The following is a 20,742-nucleotide window of genomic DNA, read 5'->3' as shown; positions in this document are numbered from 1 at the left end:
CCATGAGCAGGAGAACTAACTTCAAGACTTTCACAGAAAGAATCTCACCACTTTCCTTAGCAATTCCTATTCACAAATGCAGCCAGGAACAGGAATTAATGGAAATTAGGGGTCCTTTCTGTAACCTAACACAGCACCAAAGTAGGCTGAGTGCCCTGCCCATACCTGATAACTGTGGTTATAGTCGAGGCCGGCTTTCAGGGACTTGCTTCTAGAGGCAGCTGCAGCCTGGGTGTGCTCCAGGTAGACCTGGAGGTTATCAAAACATTCAAGGAGCAAGCTGGTGTTCTTGCCAGGCCAAGTCATGGCTTTTAAAAGATCATCCTTCTTGTCACTCAAAGCTAAGTAAAGTTTTTTCAACTCAAGAGCCAGCGTCTGCAAAGTAGAGAGGAAGGAAGACACAGTGAATGAGCTCTGACCTTAAGAGGCTTCAGCTCTGGCTTGAGTAGTGGGATGCCTGTGGTAATGACCAACATATGGCCTTGGTGGAGGTTTCCTACCTCATAGTGCACCTGCTGAGCACAAGCATCCTCTCTGAAGAGCCCAGGTGTCTGCAGCATCTCCTCCACACTGCCAAGGCACTGACTGAGGGTCAGAAATAGTTCAAATAATTTTTTATCCACATTTATGAATGTTTCTTCAGTCATGTTTCCCTGAATCAAGAGGAAAAAGAAAACATAAAAATCATTAAGCTTCCTAGCTTTCCCAAGCCTACATTTTCCCTGGTTTCCATTATAGTTTACAATTTATGGTATACTTTTTTATAATTAGTTGTTTCAAACACTATGTGAACTACGTAGCAGAATAAATAAATAAAATTAAGATGTTAACTCTGGGAAAAACAAGTTTAAGAAACTCAGTGTTAGGTAGTGAGTTGACTATTGAATAGAATTAAAAGGTAAGTGAAAGGTGAAGGACTTCCTGAGCAGGGTCATCCAGGGGGAAGCGTGGCCCCAGATCAATCATACCATCTCTCTTCCCGCTGCTCCCTGCCTCCCACATCTTAACGTAGGAGAAAGAGGGTTAACGAAATCAAGTATGGCTTGGAGAAGGAAAAGAAGTCAAGAAGGGGTTGATTAGAAAGAGGTATAGTATCTGAAAGATAGGGATGGTACAGCATGGTGACTATAGTTAACAATACTGTATTGTATATATGCAAGTTGCTAAGACAGTAGATCTTAAAAGTTCTCATTACAAGAGAAACAATTTGTAACTACGTATGATTGACAGATGTCCACTAGACTCATTGTGGTGAGCATTTTGCAATATATACAAATATCGAATCATTATATTGCACACCTGAAACTAAAATAACGTTATATGTCAATTATATCTCAATTAAAAAAAGATAAGAATGGGCTGTGGAGCAGGGGGGAATTAGGAGTGTCACTTATGGGCTGATTGTGAGAATTAAGGCCACTCTTACATGTACAGCTCCAAGAGGTGCCCCGGGGTTGTGCAATTGTGTCCTGGTGAGTTTGGGAGCCACAGGTCTGTTTTAGCCGAAGCTGTCGGAACCACCCCTTTTTCTTTACCCACAATCACCTTGAATTCCTAACCAGTTACAAGTAATTTAGGAGCATCCCAAGGCTAGTAATCACCCCAATTTGGGCTGTCTCCTACTGTCTTCTCTGATGAATACCTAACATTACCTAGCACACCGTCTCAGTGTTAAGCCTACTCAAGATTGGAAACCTTACCTATTCTGCCCTCCTTCTTCACCCTTCCAACCCCAGAGCACTACTGCAGACAGGACTAATCAACCAAGTCCTTGTTCCTACTAACCCTGCACTCAGGTTCAGGAGCCTTTGCACATGGTGCTCTAGGCAGCCACTACCAAATTTATCAGAGCTGGCAAGAGGGATCAATTCTATGTGCAATTCTAGGACCCATTCCATTAGGTGTTCTATTATTTGTTCAGTAAAGAAAACTATGACCAATCCACAATATCACATCTCCCTTCTCTTTTGTTATTGCAACGAGGAAAATATATAACATGCAGCTGCTACCTGTGTCTGCAGATTATTTGCTTCTTGACGCAGGTCTTCAAGTTGGGTAGTATAAGTTTTCAGTTCTTCAGTTGCTGGGTATCTAAAGTTATACACGCTCACACTGGGTAGAATACTCATATTTGTGGCAACCTATTTGAAAAAGGGAAACTCTATTACAGACTGAGATCCTGCTGATGTTAATGTCAAACAGTAAAAACACCTTAGCACGCCATCTTCAGAGTTACCCTCTGGATAAGTGTTTTTGTCTACCCTGTCATTTACAAGAAAAAATAATTAAATTAAATTTTAAATATTTTGGACAATCTGAAAAGTCATGACCAGTTAGTCATGGCCTTACTTAGACACTTCAGGGCCCATTTAGATATCAAAATGAGAGAAAAAAACCATAATTTGAAAAACAGAGTAAAATTTCTAATCTTTCAATTTAGTAGCAATGCTATCCATGTTACAGTTAGCTGTTTCTCTTCCCATTACTGTAGACTCCTGTATACAGCCAACTCTTAGAATAGAATTCAGTCACCTCAGGGACAGATATGGATCTTGATTTGTTATTGAAAAGCTTAAAAAGTATTGATAATGAGCTGAGACTTCAGAAGGGAGAACGATTCAAAGTTAATTTCTTTCTCCAATTGGAAAACTAACATGAAAAGTAACAGGATTGGGTGGTAGATGACTCTGCTTAGGGAGAAAACTATTGATGGTGTTTTACTCTCTTGGAAAGAGAAAGATATACATGTTATAGTGCGTATAACAAGGAGAAACCAAGACTAAAGCTCTACCAATGAGTCTGACTCAACCTTAATTGGTCAAATAAGGTTCTTGGCAGAATAGAAGGGAACTAAAAAGTTCCCACGAGACTGGGGAATTGGGAAATCGTTGGTAACCTTTGTCCAGGCAGTTTGAGGGCAAAGTTGAAGGCAGAAGCTTGATTGCTATGACAACAGTGCTATTCTGCTCATGGCCTCCCTGTTTAGCGAGAAATCCAACAGTATCTGGCACAGTATGAATAAACCTATAATGGCAATGATCAGGTGTGTTGGTGGGAATATAGACTGGTGCCATTGGCACAGGGGCCGGCACACTGAAGATTCCAAATAATCTTTTGATGAATCAATGATGCTCATATAGCACTGTATCATTTTTTAACAGTTTTTTACATATATTATTTATTCCACATATAGTAACTGAGATTCTATGATGCTCTAGGTACTGTGCCAGGCACTCAAATGTGAACCAGGCAGACATGGTCTTTCTTCTCACACCAGCTAGTGGGGAATACAGACAAATAACCAGGTGCACGGTATGGTGAGAGCTCTGATGAGGGAAGCCCAGGGTGCTAGAGAAGCACAAAGGCGGGGCACTTAATGCAGATTCCCAGGAGGGTAAAAAGGGGCCAGCCAAGTGAGGAACCTACTTGGCATCTTTGCTTTCTGAAAATAAACTGCCACTAATGCAGAACATACATGTGTGTTTAATGAACACGTGTTGGATTTTCAAAGATAAGCATGCTACTTTACACTGTGTGCAGACACACACTGACCTGAGGCTGCACACGTTGCGGGAGAGGTAGTCTTACTTTTGATGAGAGTTCACGATGTAAATATTGCCACCTATCTCCACTGCGGCCCTGGGGTGACAAGACCGAGTCTGAAGCATCATTTTCGGGGCTAGATGCCTTATCGCTTTTAAGGGAAAACAAAAGGTGAAAATAATAAACATACAAAAATTTTATCACATTCAGATAATACTTTATTAAATGACTTTAAAAGAAACACTTTAATTCTCCCAACCATAAAACTACCGAATATCCAACTTTTTAAAAATGTTTTACCTCACAGATGACTTCTGAGTTGCGTCTTTATCATGTTGGCAATACTGGGGCCACATTTTCTTAGCATTCAATTCTATGAATTTGATGAAATCTTTCTGTTCCATTGGAGATAACTCCAGAATCTATATTGAGTAAGATTCAAATGGTTCAGTCAATCAGGGTTTCTAATTAGTACCCAGGGGTTTCTTCTGTTGAGATAAGCTGATTTTGAACCACTTCCTAAATCATTAGTTACTATTTCTTTCTTGTTTGCTTGTTCCTGTTAACTTTTATTTCTCAAAAACCTATTTAAAATATTCACACAATGACCAAGGGTTATTTAATATATATTACACACATGGAAAACCACCAAAAATATCCTACAACATTTTGAAACAATAGGGGAAAGGGTGTTGCAGTTACAGAGGTAAGTTCACGCCCAGAGTTGCTGCACGCACAGGAACTCACGCACCACACTGCCCACTCAGCCACATACGAAAACACTCCAGCGGCAGCTCAGGATGTAGTTCAAAGGGAAATTCCACACAGCAAGCTTTATTCTTATCCTTATAACTGTTAGGGGCTGAAATTACCTGTTGCTGCTGGAAATCTTTTTGCTTGCTGAATTGTGGCCTTTCAGTGACAACAGATTCAAATTCAGAAAGGTTATCTGGTTGGAGAACTTTTTGATGCTCTGAAGGTTTCTTTAGAAGAGTAGAATGCTGCAAAAAATTTTATGATGGTAGACTTATTTTATTTAAAAAGATGACCCACTTTATTTCAATTCTAATAATGAGACCACATAATGGAAAAGTTTCATATGGAGTAAATGACTGTATTTTATTATTTATTATAATTATATACTACGATTTAAATGTACTCATTTCATAACAACTTCAAAAACCACTATATTTGATGAAGTTGTCATCATATTTCCTCAACTGAATTCAGTCAATGAATTACTAAAATCCAGGAAATCTATTGCCTTTTTTTTCTTAAGAACAGAGTAAAAAAAATATCAAAAAGAGAAATAGTATTATGCATATGAATTCAAATATCCCCTATGTCTAAAACATAAGTCGATTTTTTTTTTAAAAGAAAGAACACATTAGGATGCAAGGGAACCAAATGCCCTGTGTATCTGCAGCCCATCTCATTTCTGTGAATCTAAGTCCTCTAGCAGGAACTAGCATCTCCTGAGTATGGATGCAAATCTTATATAGTAAGATCCTACTCACAGGACGCACATTCGCACTTCTAAACACAGAACGCTTTTAAAAGTCACAGGAACACTTCAGCTGTATGATACTTTGATCTCTATATATAAATATTTATAAATAAATAACAAAAGTACCCTAGAAACAGGTTTTGTGTTTCTGAGGTCGAATTTTAACCATACCTATAAAGGCTTCGTTTTCCAGTCAATTGGAGTCACAAAATTCCTTTAAAATACATCTTTCTTTTATGAAGAAGGCTTACACCAGACCTATTACCAGCAAGAACAATCAACCCAACCCAACCCAAACCAAAACCATCACTAACAACAACCTAGACTGAAAAACTGCACAGCAAAAGGAAACCAATAACAAGAGCAAGCACAACCATCCCTCACAGTTTTAAGAGGCGTAATTTTTATTTAGTATAATTCCTCTGTAGTTGTTTCATCACCTCCACCCAGAGTTCCTTCCTAGCAGGTTTATCACATACATATATCTGCATACATGTTTGTTTATACATAGCCGTATTTTACCTGGTCCTCACTGTACTTCTCCTGAAGCATCACCTGGACTTTTTCCAAATTGCACTTCACAGTTTTTAGTTTCAAGGAAAGTGCTTCAGCCTCCTGTTGAGTGGCTCCACTATCTCCCAGGCCCTGATCTTTGCAATTCTCTAACAGAGACGCAACCTTGTGCTCAATCTCTGTTAGCATAGCCTAGGAAATAAAATCATTTAATTATTCCTAGTTTTGGTCTTGAACAAGTGTTATACCTCAAAATAAGTTAGATTCCCTCTCTCTATTTAAGTACATACAAGATGTTCCAGAAACACAGGTTGGAAGGGATCTTGGGAAAACAGAAAAACAACTTCCACATAATTCCTGTGCTTTTCCACAGGGGTGTCATGAAACCAACCCCAAATTGCCGATGTCACTCTCTAATACAAGTGATTCTATAATGACTTTAGAAAACACAGCTGAATGTATCCAGCATGGCATAGTGGTTAAGAACACAGACGCTGGAACTCGACTACCTGCGTTCAGTCTCTAGGGGAACTTGGGCACCCTCCTTCATGTGAGTGTGCCTCTAGTCACCTGTAAAGTGGGGATAATAACGGAACTTACCTCCTACGGTCCCTTTGAGGAATTACAGTTAAATCCATGTATTTTGACCAGTGCTTGATACATACCCTGTGCTTAAAATGTGTTGACTATTACTTTCCCCCCACCTTCCTAAAACTTTCTGTTGCAAAGTGTTGAGTACTAATAACCAAAGAATTCTACAGAACTCTTTGAAAATTCTTTCCCTTGCTCTTTTCCTTCTCGTTCTCAAGCCAAATAAGCTTCCAAAATATCAGAAGAAGACCACAGAAGAAATAATTTGGAACCTAAAACACTTAGTCATTGATACAACTGGCCAACTTACACCCCGGCCTAAAAATAAATCAGCGGGATGAAGTAAGCTTCTCAGTAGGTCTCCGTCATGGTATTCCTCCTCAGCAGATCAAGTTTGCCCTCTCCTGGGCTCAGGACCCCGAACAGCCATGCCAACTGGCTGGGCACAGAAGCGGCATTCAGACTCCCGTTCCAGCACCTGGATCATTTGTGCTAAAACTCTGTGTGGGACTATGAGCAGGTTCAGCCCTCTGAGAGAAACGTAAGGAAAAACTCTAGCCTTAAAACAAATTTTCAAATAATATATGGTCTAATTCCTCCATCCACGAAAACTACTTGTATCCTCTAACTTACAGACTCTTCTAAGCTTAAACAGTACGTCCTCACAGATTTTAAAGGGGCTGTAAAAAAAGGGTATGATAATTTTGCACTTTTTTTCCACTTAGCTATTTTATGCTCTCTACTTTTTCATGTGTCTACATACACATGTTCAGGATTCCCATTTTGATAGTCGCAAGTTGATATTCCATGGTTCACATAACTTCCCTATTAAGCCTGTAAGCTGTTTCCAATTCTTTATTTTTGTAATAAATGCTGGCATAAATATTTTTCTCCTTTCTGGGTTATTCTCAGAGGGTAAATTTAAAGTAATGGTATTATTAGGCCAAAGAAGATGGACATTTTATCTCCTCACGGCTGACCTCCCAAAACGTGGAACCAATCTGACAGAACTATCAGACGTTAGTGGATCCATTTCTCCAGAGTTTTCCAGGATGATATAATTTTTGCCAGTGTACCGTAGGAAGAAAACAACAGCTGTTTGGATTCACATGTCTTTCACAATCAAGGCTGAAGATTTCTTCTCAAATATTAAATTACCGGATATAATTTTTTCTTCACTGTTTGCTCTTGTGTCTTTGGACACTTTCCCGCTGGAAACTTAGTGTTTTTACAGACCAGTGTAAGACTTTTTATAAATTTCAATATTAAATTGTGTGTGTCATGGCATTAGATAAATGAGCCAAAGATGGCCCCTGTATATTGGTCCCTATGATGTTTATGTCTTCACAGCAGGCCAGGACCAATAGCTCAATCCCACTGGCACAAAACTCAAAACTGGACCCCACATCTGCTAGTCACGGTTAAGACAAACTCTGGTGAACTGAAAGACCCCAGCCTCTGCTGCCCTTTGGAGCTCTCTGATATCACCTAGACACACAAGCCCCTCCGGACTCCTGACCCCCCAAGAGTTCCCTTGTCCTCTTCCCACCCCCATCCCATGCCAAAGCCTCTGGAAGGTCTCCTGCTGTGAGGGACTTCCCAGTCCCTCAGGATCCTGCCAAAATGCTGCCCAAATAAAGCTCTTGTATGCTATTGCCACCTCGTGGTCTGTCTTTTCCTTGAGCAGTCCCAAAATCTTTGAACTCACTACAAGTGGCTGGAAGATGGGATTCTGGTGATGATCAAGGAATTGGCATGGGGTCTACCCAGTGAGCAGGACAATCAAATGGCAAATCGATCCTGGACGGTCTTCAGGGCCTGGGACTCAACACCTGGCACGCTGTGGGCTCAGTTTAGCGTAGCATCGCTCTGTGCTGAGTTACACTCTTTTTTCCAGACTCCCCTGTGCCTCATCAGCCAGGCCATGCGACAGTGCCAGTGTGTGAGTGAACCCACCTCTCAGAGCTGACTTTTGGGATCAGAGGCGCTGAGCTGCTCAGGGAAGGAGGCCAGCCTGCCCACCTGAGTCCCCCACTAGTTGGATGTTCTAAGACTGTGGGCCTGAATGGAAGACGGTGAGGAGTGTCCTCCCTGGATGGAGGGTGGGCTACTCCCGACCCCATAACACTATAGTGGGAGGAGCTCTCTGTGGCAGGGCCGGTGATATGGGGCACTCTGAGAGGATGTCTTCATCCCTGGGGACTGCTGCAGGAGACAACAAGCCAATCAGGCAGAGACTGGTCTAAGCACCGTTGGGGGAGGAGCCTCAATTGTTGTGACACTCAAATTATGCTGCCGCCATGTCGTCATTCTAGCCCCTCCCTGGAGGGACACAGAAATCCCAACATTTGGGCTGAGCGAGCAAATGGTACTCAAAGTGACTAAAGGCAAGGAAGTTTACATTCCTGCCCCTCCCAAGCAAGAGGAGCATTTGTAGAAAAACGGCAGCGAGGTCCTTTTATGCTGTATCTGCCATCTTGCAAATCAGGATACTCAGTTTCATTTCCGGTGAATGAAAATTCAAAAAACTTATTATTATGAATAAAAATAACAGCATTTATTGAGCACTTTTTATACACTTTATACACCAGACACTGGTTTATAGACCTTATCTCATTTAATCCTAAATCCCATGAGATAACCTTCTATATGAGGAAAATGAGGTGAGAAGTTAACTTCCTCAAGTTCATAGTTAACGTGATGGAGCTGAATTTGGACTCTAGATTCTGAGCTCTTACTCACTACTGTCTCCCCAAAATACTCTGATTACATAAATTGTTTCAAAAAACTACCGTGAGAACAAAAGTTGAGGCCAAGATAAACGTAAGGGTCAGAGTAACAGGAAGAAACCCACTGTTGCTTTAAGAGAAAGTCACCTAGTCTTGGAAGGGGATTGGCGAAGAGGTAAGCCATGAACTCCGACCCCAGCCTTACCTGGCACCCTACCAGCTGCTGTTCCACCGCCTGCTGCATGTCTGCGTCTAATGTTTCCGGCTCGAATGCCACGTTGGCTTGGCGCAGCCACAGCTCCAGCTCAGCCACCTGGGTCTTGCAGACATGGAGGACTTGTGTGGGCTCGAGCCTAGGTTTCTCCACCGTGGCCTCAAAGGCTCCTTGCTCGTCAGAAAAGCCCAGAGCTGCAGCCTCGATAGGAGGTGTGGCACCCTAAGATAAATCCAAAGGTAACCCAGCAGTGAAAAGCCAGGAGTCCAAAGTTTTCAGATTTGGACTTGCAAGGACCTGTGAACTTGCATTTCCCCAGTTAAAAGAAAAAAAATAAGGGCAGAAGAAGAAAGAAAAGAAAAGAAAAATGCACCTCCACACACATAGCAACAATCATGTGACCTGCCACCCCAGGTTTCCAAGCAGCCGATCTGCATGTACACAGGTACAGTATTCCCAGGCACAGAGGACGCAAACGGGCTCGCGGTTCATTAAACGGCAGGCCCCAGGAGACAGGTGAGTGTGAGGGAGAGGGTGTGCATGTGGGTGTGTGTCTGAAACATTTCAGCGAATTGCCCAGTGTTTAAAGTTGCGTGACACATGATTAAGCAATGCTTACATTGCTGTGCGCTCTATTCAAACAGAAAAAGAAAAGATCTTTACACACTGGCAGGGATACAAGGAAATATACCACTTTTAACTTAACAGCTTTTCAAGTAGTTAGATTATAAAATATTTTAGCTTTTTTTCCCCCTAACATACATGCTATTGCTCATCTAAACATCTCCCTATTAAAAATAGCTTAAGTCAAGCAATGAGTTTCCGTGGGGTATTCTGGAAACTTTTCTCCTGTTCTTCAGAGAGAATCCCTAAGACTACTTTTCACCTTCTAGAGACTCAAATATTAGTGAATTAAGGACTAGATGCTTACAGTGTAAATTGTGGTGTGTTCTTTTTATACTGAAATAACTGGGTTGCCTATTGATCCAGTAGAAAAACTTCTCCCAGATACCAAATTATTCTGCCAATTTTATAATAATATTTTTAATTTTGAGGTAAAAGATTATTTGATACAGAGATATATATTTGCCTCTCATTGTGTAATTTACCCTTTCCTAGAATACTGAAAGCATGTATCAGACCCTTCTAGAGAAATTCCTTTAGGAATAAGGATTTGTGTTTGGATCCACAAAATTATTGTTCTCAATAAATATTTTGTGGATTATGAATATGGTGAAAATACAATGTTTTCTACATAAGACTTTACAAACTACATGTTAGCATCTAATAAGACACAATTTTGGCCAAGGGACAAACTTCTAATGAAAGTTGCTCACAAATGTAAACCCTACCTCAACTCAAACGCACATTTCCCAATGTTTGTAGAATTTAGTTTAAACATAGAAATTTCAGGACAGCAGAAGTGCACAGAATTGGCAAGTGGTAACAAAACCATGCAGGGTATGAAAATACCATTCACTTTCACACACACTGATGAGGATCCTGGAAGCTGGTCTGGCAGAAGTGTTTGTGGGATGTACTTGTTCCTCTTGACCATCTATTAACTTCATGTGTTTGCTCTTTTCCACCCAAACACTCTCTCTCCTGCCTTCATCAATATATTCTGCAAGAATCATCTTTCTAAGGTCACTTTCCCTTATCTTGTCAGGTCTATACGTTGATTCACCTGTTTCAATTTTCTTTTTTAATCCTGATTTTTAAAAAAGCAACAGCTGTGTGACTTTACTGCCAGATACCAATTTCTAGTCATCTGATTAACTGTTTTTAGATATCACTCTACCTTAGCGGCAAAAATTTTGGGATCCTCTGTTTTGTCACCTGAGAATCTGTTAACATTAATTAATTAATCTGTAATAACAGATTTACCACCTGTCTTCTTTATTTATTCAAAACATTACTTGAGCACCTATCATATGCCACACACATTTTTTTAAATGACAATATTGAGTTTCTTTGCTTTCTTACTAACTTACTGAATTACTGAGGAAACAAGGAAGCTGGATAACTAATCTGGGCTTTATTTGCTAGTTATTTGAACCTGAGAAGAATCCAAAGGTGAATGGAAGGAAAAAGGAATATTTGCAACCACAGAATTTCAACAGCTGAAGGTGGCCTGGGGAACCTGCCAGCAGTCTGTTCAGCCACCTCTCTTTATAGTCACAGAAACCCACGGGCATTTAACATTTATCAGTCCACACACCTCCCATTTCACCACAGTGCGTCTGAGAAGCTCAGGCCTCAACACGAGTTGCTTGCCTCAGGTCACGCAGCTCCGTGATCTTTTAATTCTGAGTCCCCAGTTTTTCCCACAATAGCACCTCCGCTCAATATCTTCTACAAATGATCGCCCCAAATTCTAAAAGCAGACATTGTTTAAATGAATGTTTTATGATTGTACACTTTGGGGGGCTAAAAAGTATAATCACAAGTATTTCTTGTGACAGAGAATTATGTCAGGCCGGTATGGTAAGTGTGATACACAGACCATCTCATTGTTTCCACCACAAGCCCCTATTACTCCCAGTGTACAGAGGAGGAAACTGAGGCTTAGAGAGGTTATTCAAAAAGCCTATGGTCTCACAACTAGTAAGGTGAAGCAGGACTCAGTCCCTGGTTATCACGCCATGGAGTCCACGAGTCCACATTCTTGACATGATTTTGCCAACGCTCTGTCTCCAGCTTAGTCTCTCAGTTAGTGAAGGTCATACTCTGACTTCTGCATCCACACATCACTGATCCAAGGAACAGGATGCAGTTAAAATGCCAACTAATTTTCTAGTTGGAGCTATACATATTTCATGCAAAAATATCAACCCTTTAAATTTACTCCTTAATATTTTACAGTCAATTCTACAGACATCTGCACATCTCCCCTACTTTTTATAAATGTAAACTTGCTTGGCTACAGAGCAATACCTAACTGCATTCGCACAAATACCAGACATGCCTCTAGGATGGTAAGGTGCTGGTTTATTTTGTGAGGCCAAACCTACCTTGGTTTCATATCTTTCAGTACTAAATATTCAAATTAGGGAGGCAGACTGAAATATTCTGGGTTTGACTCCTAACTCCTCCATTTACCAGCTGTATTTTTACTTCCTGAATTTAGATTTTCTCATTTGTAAATTTATGGTAGGTGTTAACCTAACTTACTTAATCTGAGGATTAAACTGCAAAAATAAATGCCTCTTAAGTAATAGTTAATCAATATTAACTCTCCTCCACTTTCATCACCCCCATAGTTTTATCTACAGAAGAAAGAAGTAGTTGTTAATGGAAAAACTAGTTCATCCTGACAAATGGTGAGGGAGTGAAAAATCTTCAGTTGCTCTGGGTCATGCTTACTTTCTATGTAAACATCTGATGGCAAATCTTCCAGTTCTCCAGCTTGACAGCACAGGTGAAGATGTTCACACAGAACTCTTGGCTTGATGGACAAAGTATTGCAGAACACAGAAAGCTTGGCATCTCTGAGTGCTGGTCCAGGTATCTGAGCAGTTAGCTTATTACCAACAGGGACTTACCTCTTCTGTTTGGTTGGGACTCAGGGAAAATTCTGGGCCTTGCTCAGGGCCTAGTGAGTCTGGTGCAAGAATCTGTGCCATGGAACTAGCACATGTGCTTATTCTCCCAGCTGCCTCCTGTAAAGAAAAGAATTAGAGGTCCAAAAAAGTTCCTGCCCTGCTGCCACCCAAGTGACCCTTCCTGCACCTGCTCATTTCACAGATCGCCTGCTTGCTAAAACGTCCAGAGAAGTTAGGTACATTTAGAGAAAAACTTTGTTCATTAGGGAAAAAGTCAATTTCCTTAGGTTTGTCTTTATTTGAAAGACTTAAATTCTCCAACACTCTTCTAGATAATGAGGAGCACATAAGGAATCTAGAGAATTATGTATTTAGGTGGATTATTATGACAAAATTCAATGACACGATAAAGGCAACATTTCAAATAATAGGGGAAAAGATGAAGTTATTAAATTTGGGAAGAACTACCCAGGCATTTCATGAAAAATAGAACTAAATCCTTGTCTCACTCCTAAAAATGAATTCTACTTGTGTCTAATATTTAAATATAAATATTTGAAGAATATTTGAAGATTCTTGAAGAAAATATGAGTGAATATTTTTCTAATCTAGGTTCAGGGGAGGACTTTTAAAGCATGACAATAAAGGAAAAGAATGTTAGTATTAACAACATAAAAATAAAATAATGTGCACCAAAAAGGACACTATAATCTAAGTTAAAAGAAAAACAATAAAACGGGGTAATTACTTACAAAGTGTTAATATCTTAACATAGTAATTGCTCTTATAAATCAATAAGGAAAACCTCAACCCCTATGTAGAAAAACAGTCAAATGGGATAAACCAGCAATTTATAAAAGAAGAATACAAAAGCCAATGAACACCAAAAGAGATATTCAACATTCTTAGAATATAAATGCAATTTCAACTACTGGCTAAGATTGAAAATATCCCATATCAGCTTGGAATCAGGAAAGAGGCACTTCCATGCATTCCTGCCTGAAATAAAATTGATATAGTCTTTCTAGAGGGCAGTTTGATAACATGTGTCACATTTTAAATGGATGTACATTTTGATCCAGCACTCCCACTTACTAGTTTAACCATGGCCAAACAATGGGAAAACAACATTTACACAAATAATTAACATAGCATGGTGGGAAAAGTATGGATGTTGGAATTAACCAATCTTGACTCTCTGAGCCTCACTTCCTTCATCTTTGAAACTGGATTATAACCCACCTCAGTCATGCTTGTGATTATTAAAGAGGATGACGTATATACAGCATCTAGCAGTTCCTAACAAAATGTTACTTCATTTTCAGCTCCTTGTACTGCAAACAATAACTGCTATTAGAAAGGTAGGAAGCAAGTAATGATGAAGATTAGATAAAACTGGAAAGGCAGGTCAAGATCATGAAAAGTCTGGGATGCATTTTATTCAGCAGATAATCAGAATCCATGAAAGATTGCAGCTTAGCATTAATGGTGTTTGGAAAAGTCATCAGTTGGTTTTGTATAAGATGTATTAGGAAAAATAACTGAGGCTAGAAACCCAATTAGAAGGCTATTTCAAAAGTACAGGGAAGAAGTAACAATTGCCTGGAATAGGATGCTGGCAAAAATAACGAGAGGAGAAGAAAGATGTAAAGATTGAGTGGACATCACTTGACCACTGACTGGATATGAAAGGTAAGAGAAATGAGGTACCCAGGATGACTCTCAAGTTTGTCTTAGACTCAGAAAATAATGGGGCCATTAACAGACATTGAGAAATTAGGAGGAAGCTTTGAAGGAAGGTTGGTAAAATGGGTATGAGATGAAGAAAACACAGCCAAAAAGAGAAATCTATCAGGAAGGTAGATGTGGAACAGATTTAAGGGAAAAGCCAAGACTAGAGATGTGATTTGGGAATCACTGGCATAGAGGTCACTACAAACCTATGGGAGGAGATGAAGTTGCCAAGGGAGAAAACAAAGAAGGAAGAGGAGGGAACAATGAGGAGTCCTCCTATCACAGAGATGGGGCAAGAGAAGGAGATGGAGGAGGGGCTGCAGGAAGATGAGACAAGAAAGTGCAGAACTAAAAGTCAAGGAACATTGCATTTCAAGAATCAAGAGGTGGTGGATGTGTCTAATGCTAGAGAGATCAATAAGGATTAGGACTAATAAAAGGGCACTAAATTGATGTTCCAGAAGTCAACGGCAGTTCAAGTATAGCCAGGGGCAAAAACTTGATTGCAATAGGGGCCAAGGGTGAGGAGCAGCAAGTACAGACATTTAGCCAGAAGTGAGAGGAGGCTCCGTAATTGACCTGGGGAAGCAGGATCAAGAAATTCAATGTATTAAAGTAGCACATTGAGCCCAGTACAGGCATAAAAATGTAGAAAAGTTCTTGCCACTGTCAGGTGTATGAATGAAAATGTCATAAGTCATAACTGAAGTTAAGCACGCTATCAGAAGACAAAGGGAAAGAGACAGGAAGTTTCTTGGAGGAGCTGGAAGTTGAGATGGGCCTTTGTGGATGGGGAGGAAGTATCCAGGCAGATGTGGAAAGAGGGGTAACCCAGGGAGGCAGAGCAGTTTCTGAAGAAGAGTCTGGGCTCTGGGATACTCAATTGGTTTGGAGGGGCGGGGCCCTGAGGGAGGGGACTGGTTAGGGAGGAGAAAAGTGAATACTTCTGAGGGAGATGGGAAGGAGCCCGTCAGGAGGCAGAGACTGGAGATGCAGGCACAAGCAGAGCCAGGTGCCAATGGTTAATGAAAGGCCTCGCCTGGGGTCTTCGGTGGGGCTCAGCCCTGGACAGAAGGCAGGAGCAGGGAGGTGTGTGGATCAGAACGATCAGGGATGTTTCAGGAGCCAGGGAAAACATAGTTTTCACGTCAGCTAATAATGATTTTCTAAGTGAGGGTATTTGCCCTCTATTTTGAGAGATTGGAGATTTAGAAGGTCATAAGGAGCAAAAAGACGTTTTTCATTAATTTATCGTATACGTTACTTTGTTAAAAAAAAAAAAAAAGGATTATGAGGAGACTTCTCCCCAGAACTACTCCCAAAAGAAAGGCGTGTTCAGTACTTGTTAACACCGTGCCGAAGCTTTAGGTGTTCCTTTGAGTTATCTGTCAGTTTGGATTTTCACAAATGGAGTTTTTCTCAGAAAAATACTCTCCTATTATCACTGAAGGCACAATAGAAATGCAAATAATAGGCAAGTACTTAGCTGTCTTTGCATTTGTGCAGAGGTAACGGTGAGAAACTTAAAAATTTCAGCCCAAGCAGTTTCCCTCCCAAAGAATTGTTTCAAACAAGAAATTCTTTTCTTTGACCTACTATCCCTTACCATCCCCGCCCCCCAACGGAGGTGTTATGCCCACTCTTACCTGAATGATCGTTCCAGAGGACGAGGATGCTCTATCTTCCTCTATGTCCTTGTCATGCTTCCCGAGTAAAGACCAGGGCCCGGAAGATGGCTCTGCTTCCTTATCTCCATTCTAACACAGTAATCAATGGATGAGCAGAGGGAAATGATTTCCTACCATTCTAACCAGCAGCCTACCCATCTCTTTTACACAAAACTCAGCTTACCAGGCAGTATAATTATAGACCTTAATTTGTCTCTCCCCAGATTTTTCATCTATTTCTTTGGCTAATTAAATCATATGTCTCCGAATGTGGTTGCTTTTCCTGAAGCCTAAAAAATATATATATTTTTTTAAAGATTGGCACCTGAGCTAACAACTGTTGCCAATCTTTTTTTTTTTTAATTGCTTTTTCTCCCCAAATCCCCCCAGTACATAGTTGTATATTTTAGTTGTGGGTCCTTCTAGTTGTGGCATGTGGGATGCCGCCTCAACATGGCCTGATGAGCAGTGCCATGTGCGTGCCCAGGATCCGAACTGGCGAAACCCTGGGCCCCCAAAGCGGAGCGCGCGAACGTAACCACTCGGCCACGGGGCCAGCCCCTAAAAAATGTTCTTAAAAGTTGGGAGTCAGCTCACATCACACAAAGGGGATGTTTTTGATCTGCTTTCGTAAATGTAACCTTAAATACCATCTTTAAAATAACACCCGGATGAACATGTATTTTTTTATTGTTGACAAAGCCAAACACTGAGTATTAGAAACATATCAGCTCAGATGAAAATACAGGTCTCAAATTATAATCATACTGAAGTACACTCTTTTGGTCCCCGGTACCTCCTTCATTCTCACAATTCTCTCTCATGAAGGGGATGATGGGATTATGAAGTTGTCTGATGATCAGAGTGTAGTAAACCTGCACTCTTCCTTGTCCCATGTCTCAGTCCCACTGTGACCTAGTGACACACTCTAGGACAACAGGTTGTTCTGTGTGACAGTGGAGCTATTTAACAATCCATAAGACAAGCAGAAAAAATGTCTGGGGATTACATGTGAGACCATATACAAACTATAAATTGCTGCAATTTTCTTCCTTCCGGCACAAGACCCATTATAACTTTAGTTTTTAAAGTATGAAATGGAAATTGCTGTCAGGAAAGACAACTGTAAATATCTCATTCAACCAGTTCTAATGAAGTAGTAAGCATTTGTGGTAGTTTTAGCTGCTAACACATCTCTTCGTGTCCTTGCCAATGCTGTTTTAGACTAAAGAAGTAATTCAAATGCTGTTAAGAAAAATAAAGTTCTAAAAAGCACACCAGAAGTGCCAAACAAACAGCATACTCTCAAAACTTCAGAGAAAGTGCTCAGAAGTCAGGATACAACAAAGAACTCCATCTTCTCCCGTATGCCAACAAGTGTGTCTGAATTACATTTATCCCACTCTGGCCTGAAGTAGGTTTCAATGCACTTAAACAACGTTAATAACATCAGAGAACGACTTCAATCCCCCTTATAAAATATCGGCATTAATGTAAAAAATCCTTATGTTTTCATTCATTTTAAGATCTTCTCAATGACCTTCTTCTAGAGATTTCAGTTGTAACCAACTTTAACGAGAAAAATCATGTTCCTTACTTCACTCTTTAGGGAGCTCTCTTCCGCCTCTTCCTCAACTGCTGGCAGGAAGGACATGGCGCCTGTTCTGTCCGGCTGAAATGCACAGCACAAAGCCTCCTGCAGCCGGGCTGCCATTCAATACCACCAGCATCCCAGCCTGGCCGCGTTTTTATGCAGGTAATTTTTCACTCACTTTATCCAAGATGCCCACCCACACAAGCAGCCTCTGGGTCCAGCACCTTTCAGCTCTTCCAGCCAAATATCATGACTCGGACAAATCTTGGGTCACTTTCAATTGCATTCCCCTCTGTGGCCCCTCATCAAACAATTCAAGAACATGACTCATTGATGTGGATTCAGAACGCACTTAGAGGGGTGCTGGGCCCATTCTGGAGCCTCCAATGGGCTGTTTAGTAGGAAGATACTTCAAAGGTTGGCTCCCACCCACGTGCCCATGGAATTTCATAAGCACCTCCTTAAGTAACTCACGCGTAAGAATTCTGGGTTGAGTCCAGAACAGACACACGTCAAGGATTTGTATTCACTAGTGAACAATCTCAGGTAGGGTATTTCCACTTTTGAAAATGCCTTTACTGTAGGCCATAGACATAGATGCCACAGGTTTTTCTGGTGAGAAATACTACCAATTTAACACTCTTGTGGAATGTGGGGCCGGCATTAACCTAAAGTCATACCCACCTTCCACTGAGAAACGTCCCTCTCAGCTACTCCGACCTCTTCTGAGGCTCCGGCTGACAGCATTTCTTTTTCTGAGTCTCGCTGTTCTTCCTGTAAGCGCTGGTGAAGGTTTAGTACAGTGGCTTTCAGGTCCACTAACAGGTCTTCTTTTTTCTGGTTCAAACTCAGAATCTGCTTTTCCACAGCTTCAATTTCTCCCTGTGCAGAAAGAGCATTTGCACGGCTTCATCTGAGGCCTCTGTATGCCCACAGGAGCCTGCTTCCTTTGGTACAAGAGATGAAGCCTTTTCTATGCTTTTTGGTTTACAGAGCCAGGAGTTACAGAACAGTACAGTTCCTCTCTATCCTGGCTGCACTTCCAAATGACTTGGGGAGGGTTTATACGCTCCCTTATAGGATGCCGTAGCCTCACCTGAGACCTTGTCAATCAATCTCTGGGGGTAGAGCTGAGGTACAGAAATTTGTAAAAGCTCCGAGGGTGACTGGCATCCAGGGTCGGGAACCACTGCGCGAGTGGCCACAGGACTGACTGACTAGAATCCAGAGGGTCAGGGCCTGAGCACTTGCACTTGAACAAGCTCCCTAGGAGATTCGTAAGCAGACTAACATTTGGGAACCACTGAGAGAAAAAAAGGTTAGAAATCTCACACTTATACTGCCTTTGAAGACTTCTTTGGTATTACTGAACTCCTTTACTTTTTCTCACAAAGCTTCCTGCCAAATGGGAATAAATAAACAAATATGGGTACTGTGAAGTGTAACTTTCTATGGGACTGATGAACAGATGATTCCAAGCTGTACGTTACTTTAAAAATTTGTATGATTTATGTGTGGGAATGAAATTCCTCATCCACGGTAGAAATGAAGGTGTCCACTGCGTGTCTACGAGGATCATGGAATTAGGAATCCTACATTTGGAAAAAATAGCAGGGGCCGTCTAGTCTGGCCTCCTCCTCTTCAGCACCCCTAAAGGCATCACTCCACCTCTGCCTGGGCTTTGCAGTGAGCGCTGCATCAAAGGACAGTACACTCCTTTCTGGTAAACCTACATGTGTTGGAATTGTGTTCCTAGTACATTCCTTAAATCACTGTTTGTTTGTTAGTTCGTTCCTTCCTTCTCATCCATCTATCCATCCATCCATCCTACAGATATTCATAGAATCATAAATTGTTTTACAGACAGAGAAACTTAACATGTATCCACCCATAAGTGAGAGTTCTGACGTCCAGAGAAAGCAGGTGATTCTTCCATGGCTGCAGCTAGCTAGTGACAGAGCCCAGACTGGGACGTCCTGACAGCCAGCGCCCACAGCTCTTCTGCTCCTGCACACGTTCCTATGCCAATACCCCTATTCTGACTGAACGTAAACTTCCTGTGACTGCTTTGGGAAATGATAATTGAATTAAATCTGAGCTGGCTGCGGTTTGTGTTCCGTTTTCAAAAAGCACTAAACTTCAGAGGTATAGTGCCTCCCAACAGACGTAATACTGCAGCCACTGAACAGCACTTAAAGAAACAGAGCAGTCTGGAGGCGCCAGCAGGATGGAGGCACGGAAGGGCAACGAGCAGCCATTCTCAAAGTGGTATCCGGACACCCCTGTGGTCTGCACTCCCTGAGGTCAAGATCATTTTCATAAAACACTAAAATGTTATTTGCCTTTTTCACTGTGTTGACATTTTTCACTGTGTGATAATGCAAAAGCAACGGTAAGTAAAACTACTAGCACCTCATATGAATCAAGACAGGGACACCAACTATATGAGTAGTTACCGGATTCTTCACTATCACGTACTTACAGTTAAAAAAAAAAAAGCCAGTTTCACTTAAGAATATCCTTGATAAAGAACATGTATTTTTAACATTCTGCGACATAAAGCACTTCTGATGCATACCAAAGTATGATGGTTGAGGAAAAGCACTCGTGATTATTTGAGTTTTGAGCTGAACTACCCATTTTTTTCATAGAACGTTATTTTTACTTGAAAAAAACAGCTGGTAAACTACTTATATATGTAAATACTATACTTAAAGATCTTTCTGAAGAGATAGATGTTAATAAATGTGAATGTTTTAATATCAATTATGGAAATGTGTCAACAGTGGAGGATCTACATCACTAGTGAAACAATACTAACCACATGATCAAGCCTGATGTCATAAAATCATGCATGCTTAGAAGATCCACTCAAAGCATAAAACAGCCCGATGGATTTTAATCTAAGAGTATAAAAAGTTCATTGACATGACTTCAGAGTCCACTGAACAACAAAACTGTGAGTAACTTCTACCTGTTGGAGTTGAGCGTAGTTTCAAAGACCATCCAAATTATTCAAAATTCTCCCTCTCTTTTCCATGCGCATGTCTTTAAAACTTCAAACAAAGCTACATACCTCAACAGATGCAATGCAGAGGCAAATGA

At 40.9% G+C, this 20,742-nt stretch overlaps 1 protein-coding gene and 1 long non-coding RNA gene across 12 annotated transcripts in view; one reads left to right on the top strand and one right to left on the bottom strand.

The window, feature by feature from the left end:
• SYNE2 (spectrin repeat containing nuclear envelope protein 2) overlaps positions 1 to 20,742 on the bottom strand; it is a 298,118-nt gene that overhangs the window by 81,701 nt on the left and 195,675 nt on the right. For 9 of the 11 annotated variants that reach the window (XM_070513755.1, XM_070513754.1, XM_070513759.1 and 6 more), the window contains 12 exons: positions 18,322 to 18,519; positions 17,641 to 17,715; positions 16,023 to 16,133; positions 12,643 to 12,759; positions 9,089 to 9,319; positions 5,573 to 5,755; positions 4,416 to 4,544; positions 3,844 to 3,965; positions 3,553 to 3,694; positions 2,010 to 2,141; positions 501 to 653; positions 166 to 375 (listed from right to left, as the gene is read on the bottom strand). In XM_070513755.1, the coding sequence (XP_070369856.1) occupies positions 166 to 375; positions 501 to 653; positions 2,010 to 2,141; positions 3,553 to 3,694; positions 3,844 to 3,965; positions 4,416 to 4,544; positions 5,573 to 5,755; positions 9,089 to 9,319; positions 12,643 to 12,759; positions 16,023 to 16,133; positions 17,641 to 17,715; positions 18,322 to 18,519 (1,803 nt within the window). Of the gene's footprint in view, positions 1 to 165; positions 376 to 500; positions 654 to 2,009; positions 2,142 to 3,552; positions 3,695 to 3,843; positions 3,966 to 4,415; positions 4,545 to 5,572; positions 5,756 to 9,088; positions 9,320 to 12,642; positions 12,760 to 16,022; positions 16,134 to 17,640; positions 17,779 to 18,321; positions 18,520 to 20,742 lie in introns of those variants that run through there. The other 2 variants (XM_070513762.1, XM_014853705.3) reach the window with 2 other exon arrangements.
• LOC123287118 (uncharacterized) lies at positions 9,208 to 19,741 on the top strand. The gene is made up of 3 exons (XR_006530163.2): positions 9,208 to 9,613; positions 17,653 to 17,799; positions 19,501 to 19,741. It is a non-coding gene; the product is annotated as an uncharacterized lncRNA (long non-coding RNA).

This window comes from Equus asinus, chromosome 7 (genome assembly GCF_041296235.1).
Source record: "Equus asinus isolate D_3611 breed Donkey chromosome 7, EquAss-T2T_v2, whole genome shotgun sequence".
Lineage (NCBI taxonomy): Eukaryota > Metazoa > Chordata > Mammalia > Perissodactyla > Equidae > Equus > Equus asinus.
This window is presented reverse-complemented; position numbering and strand designations above follow the sequence as displayed.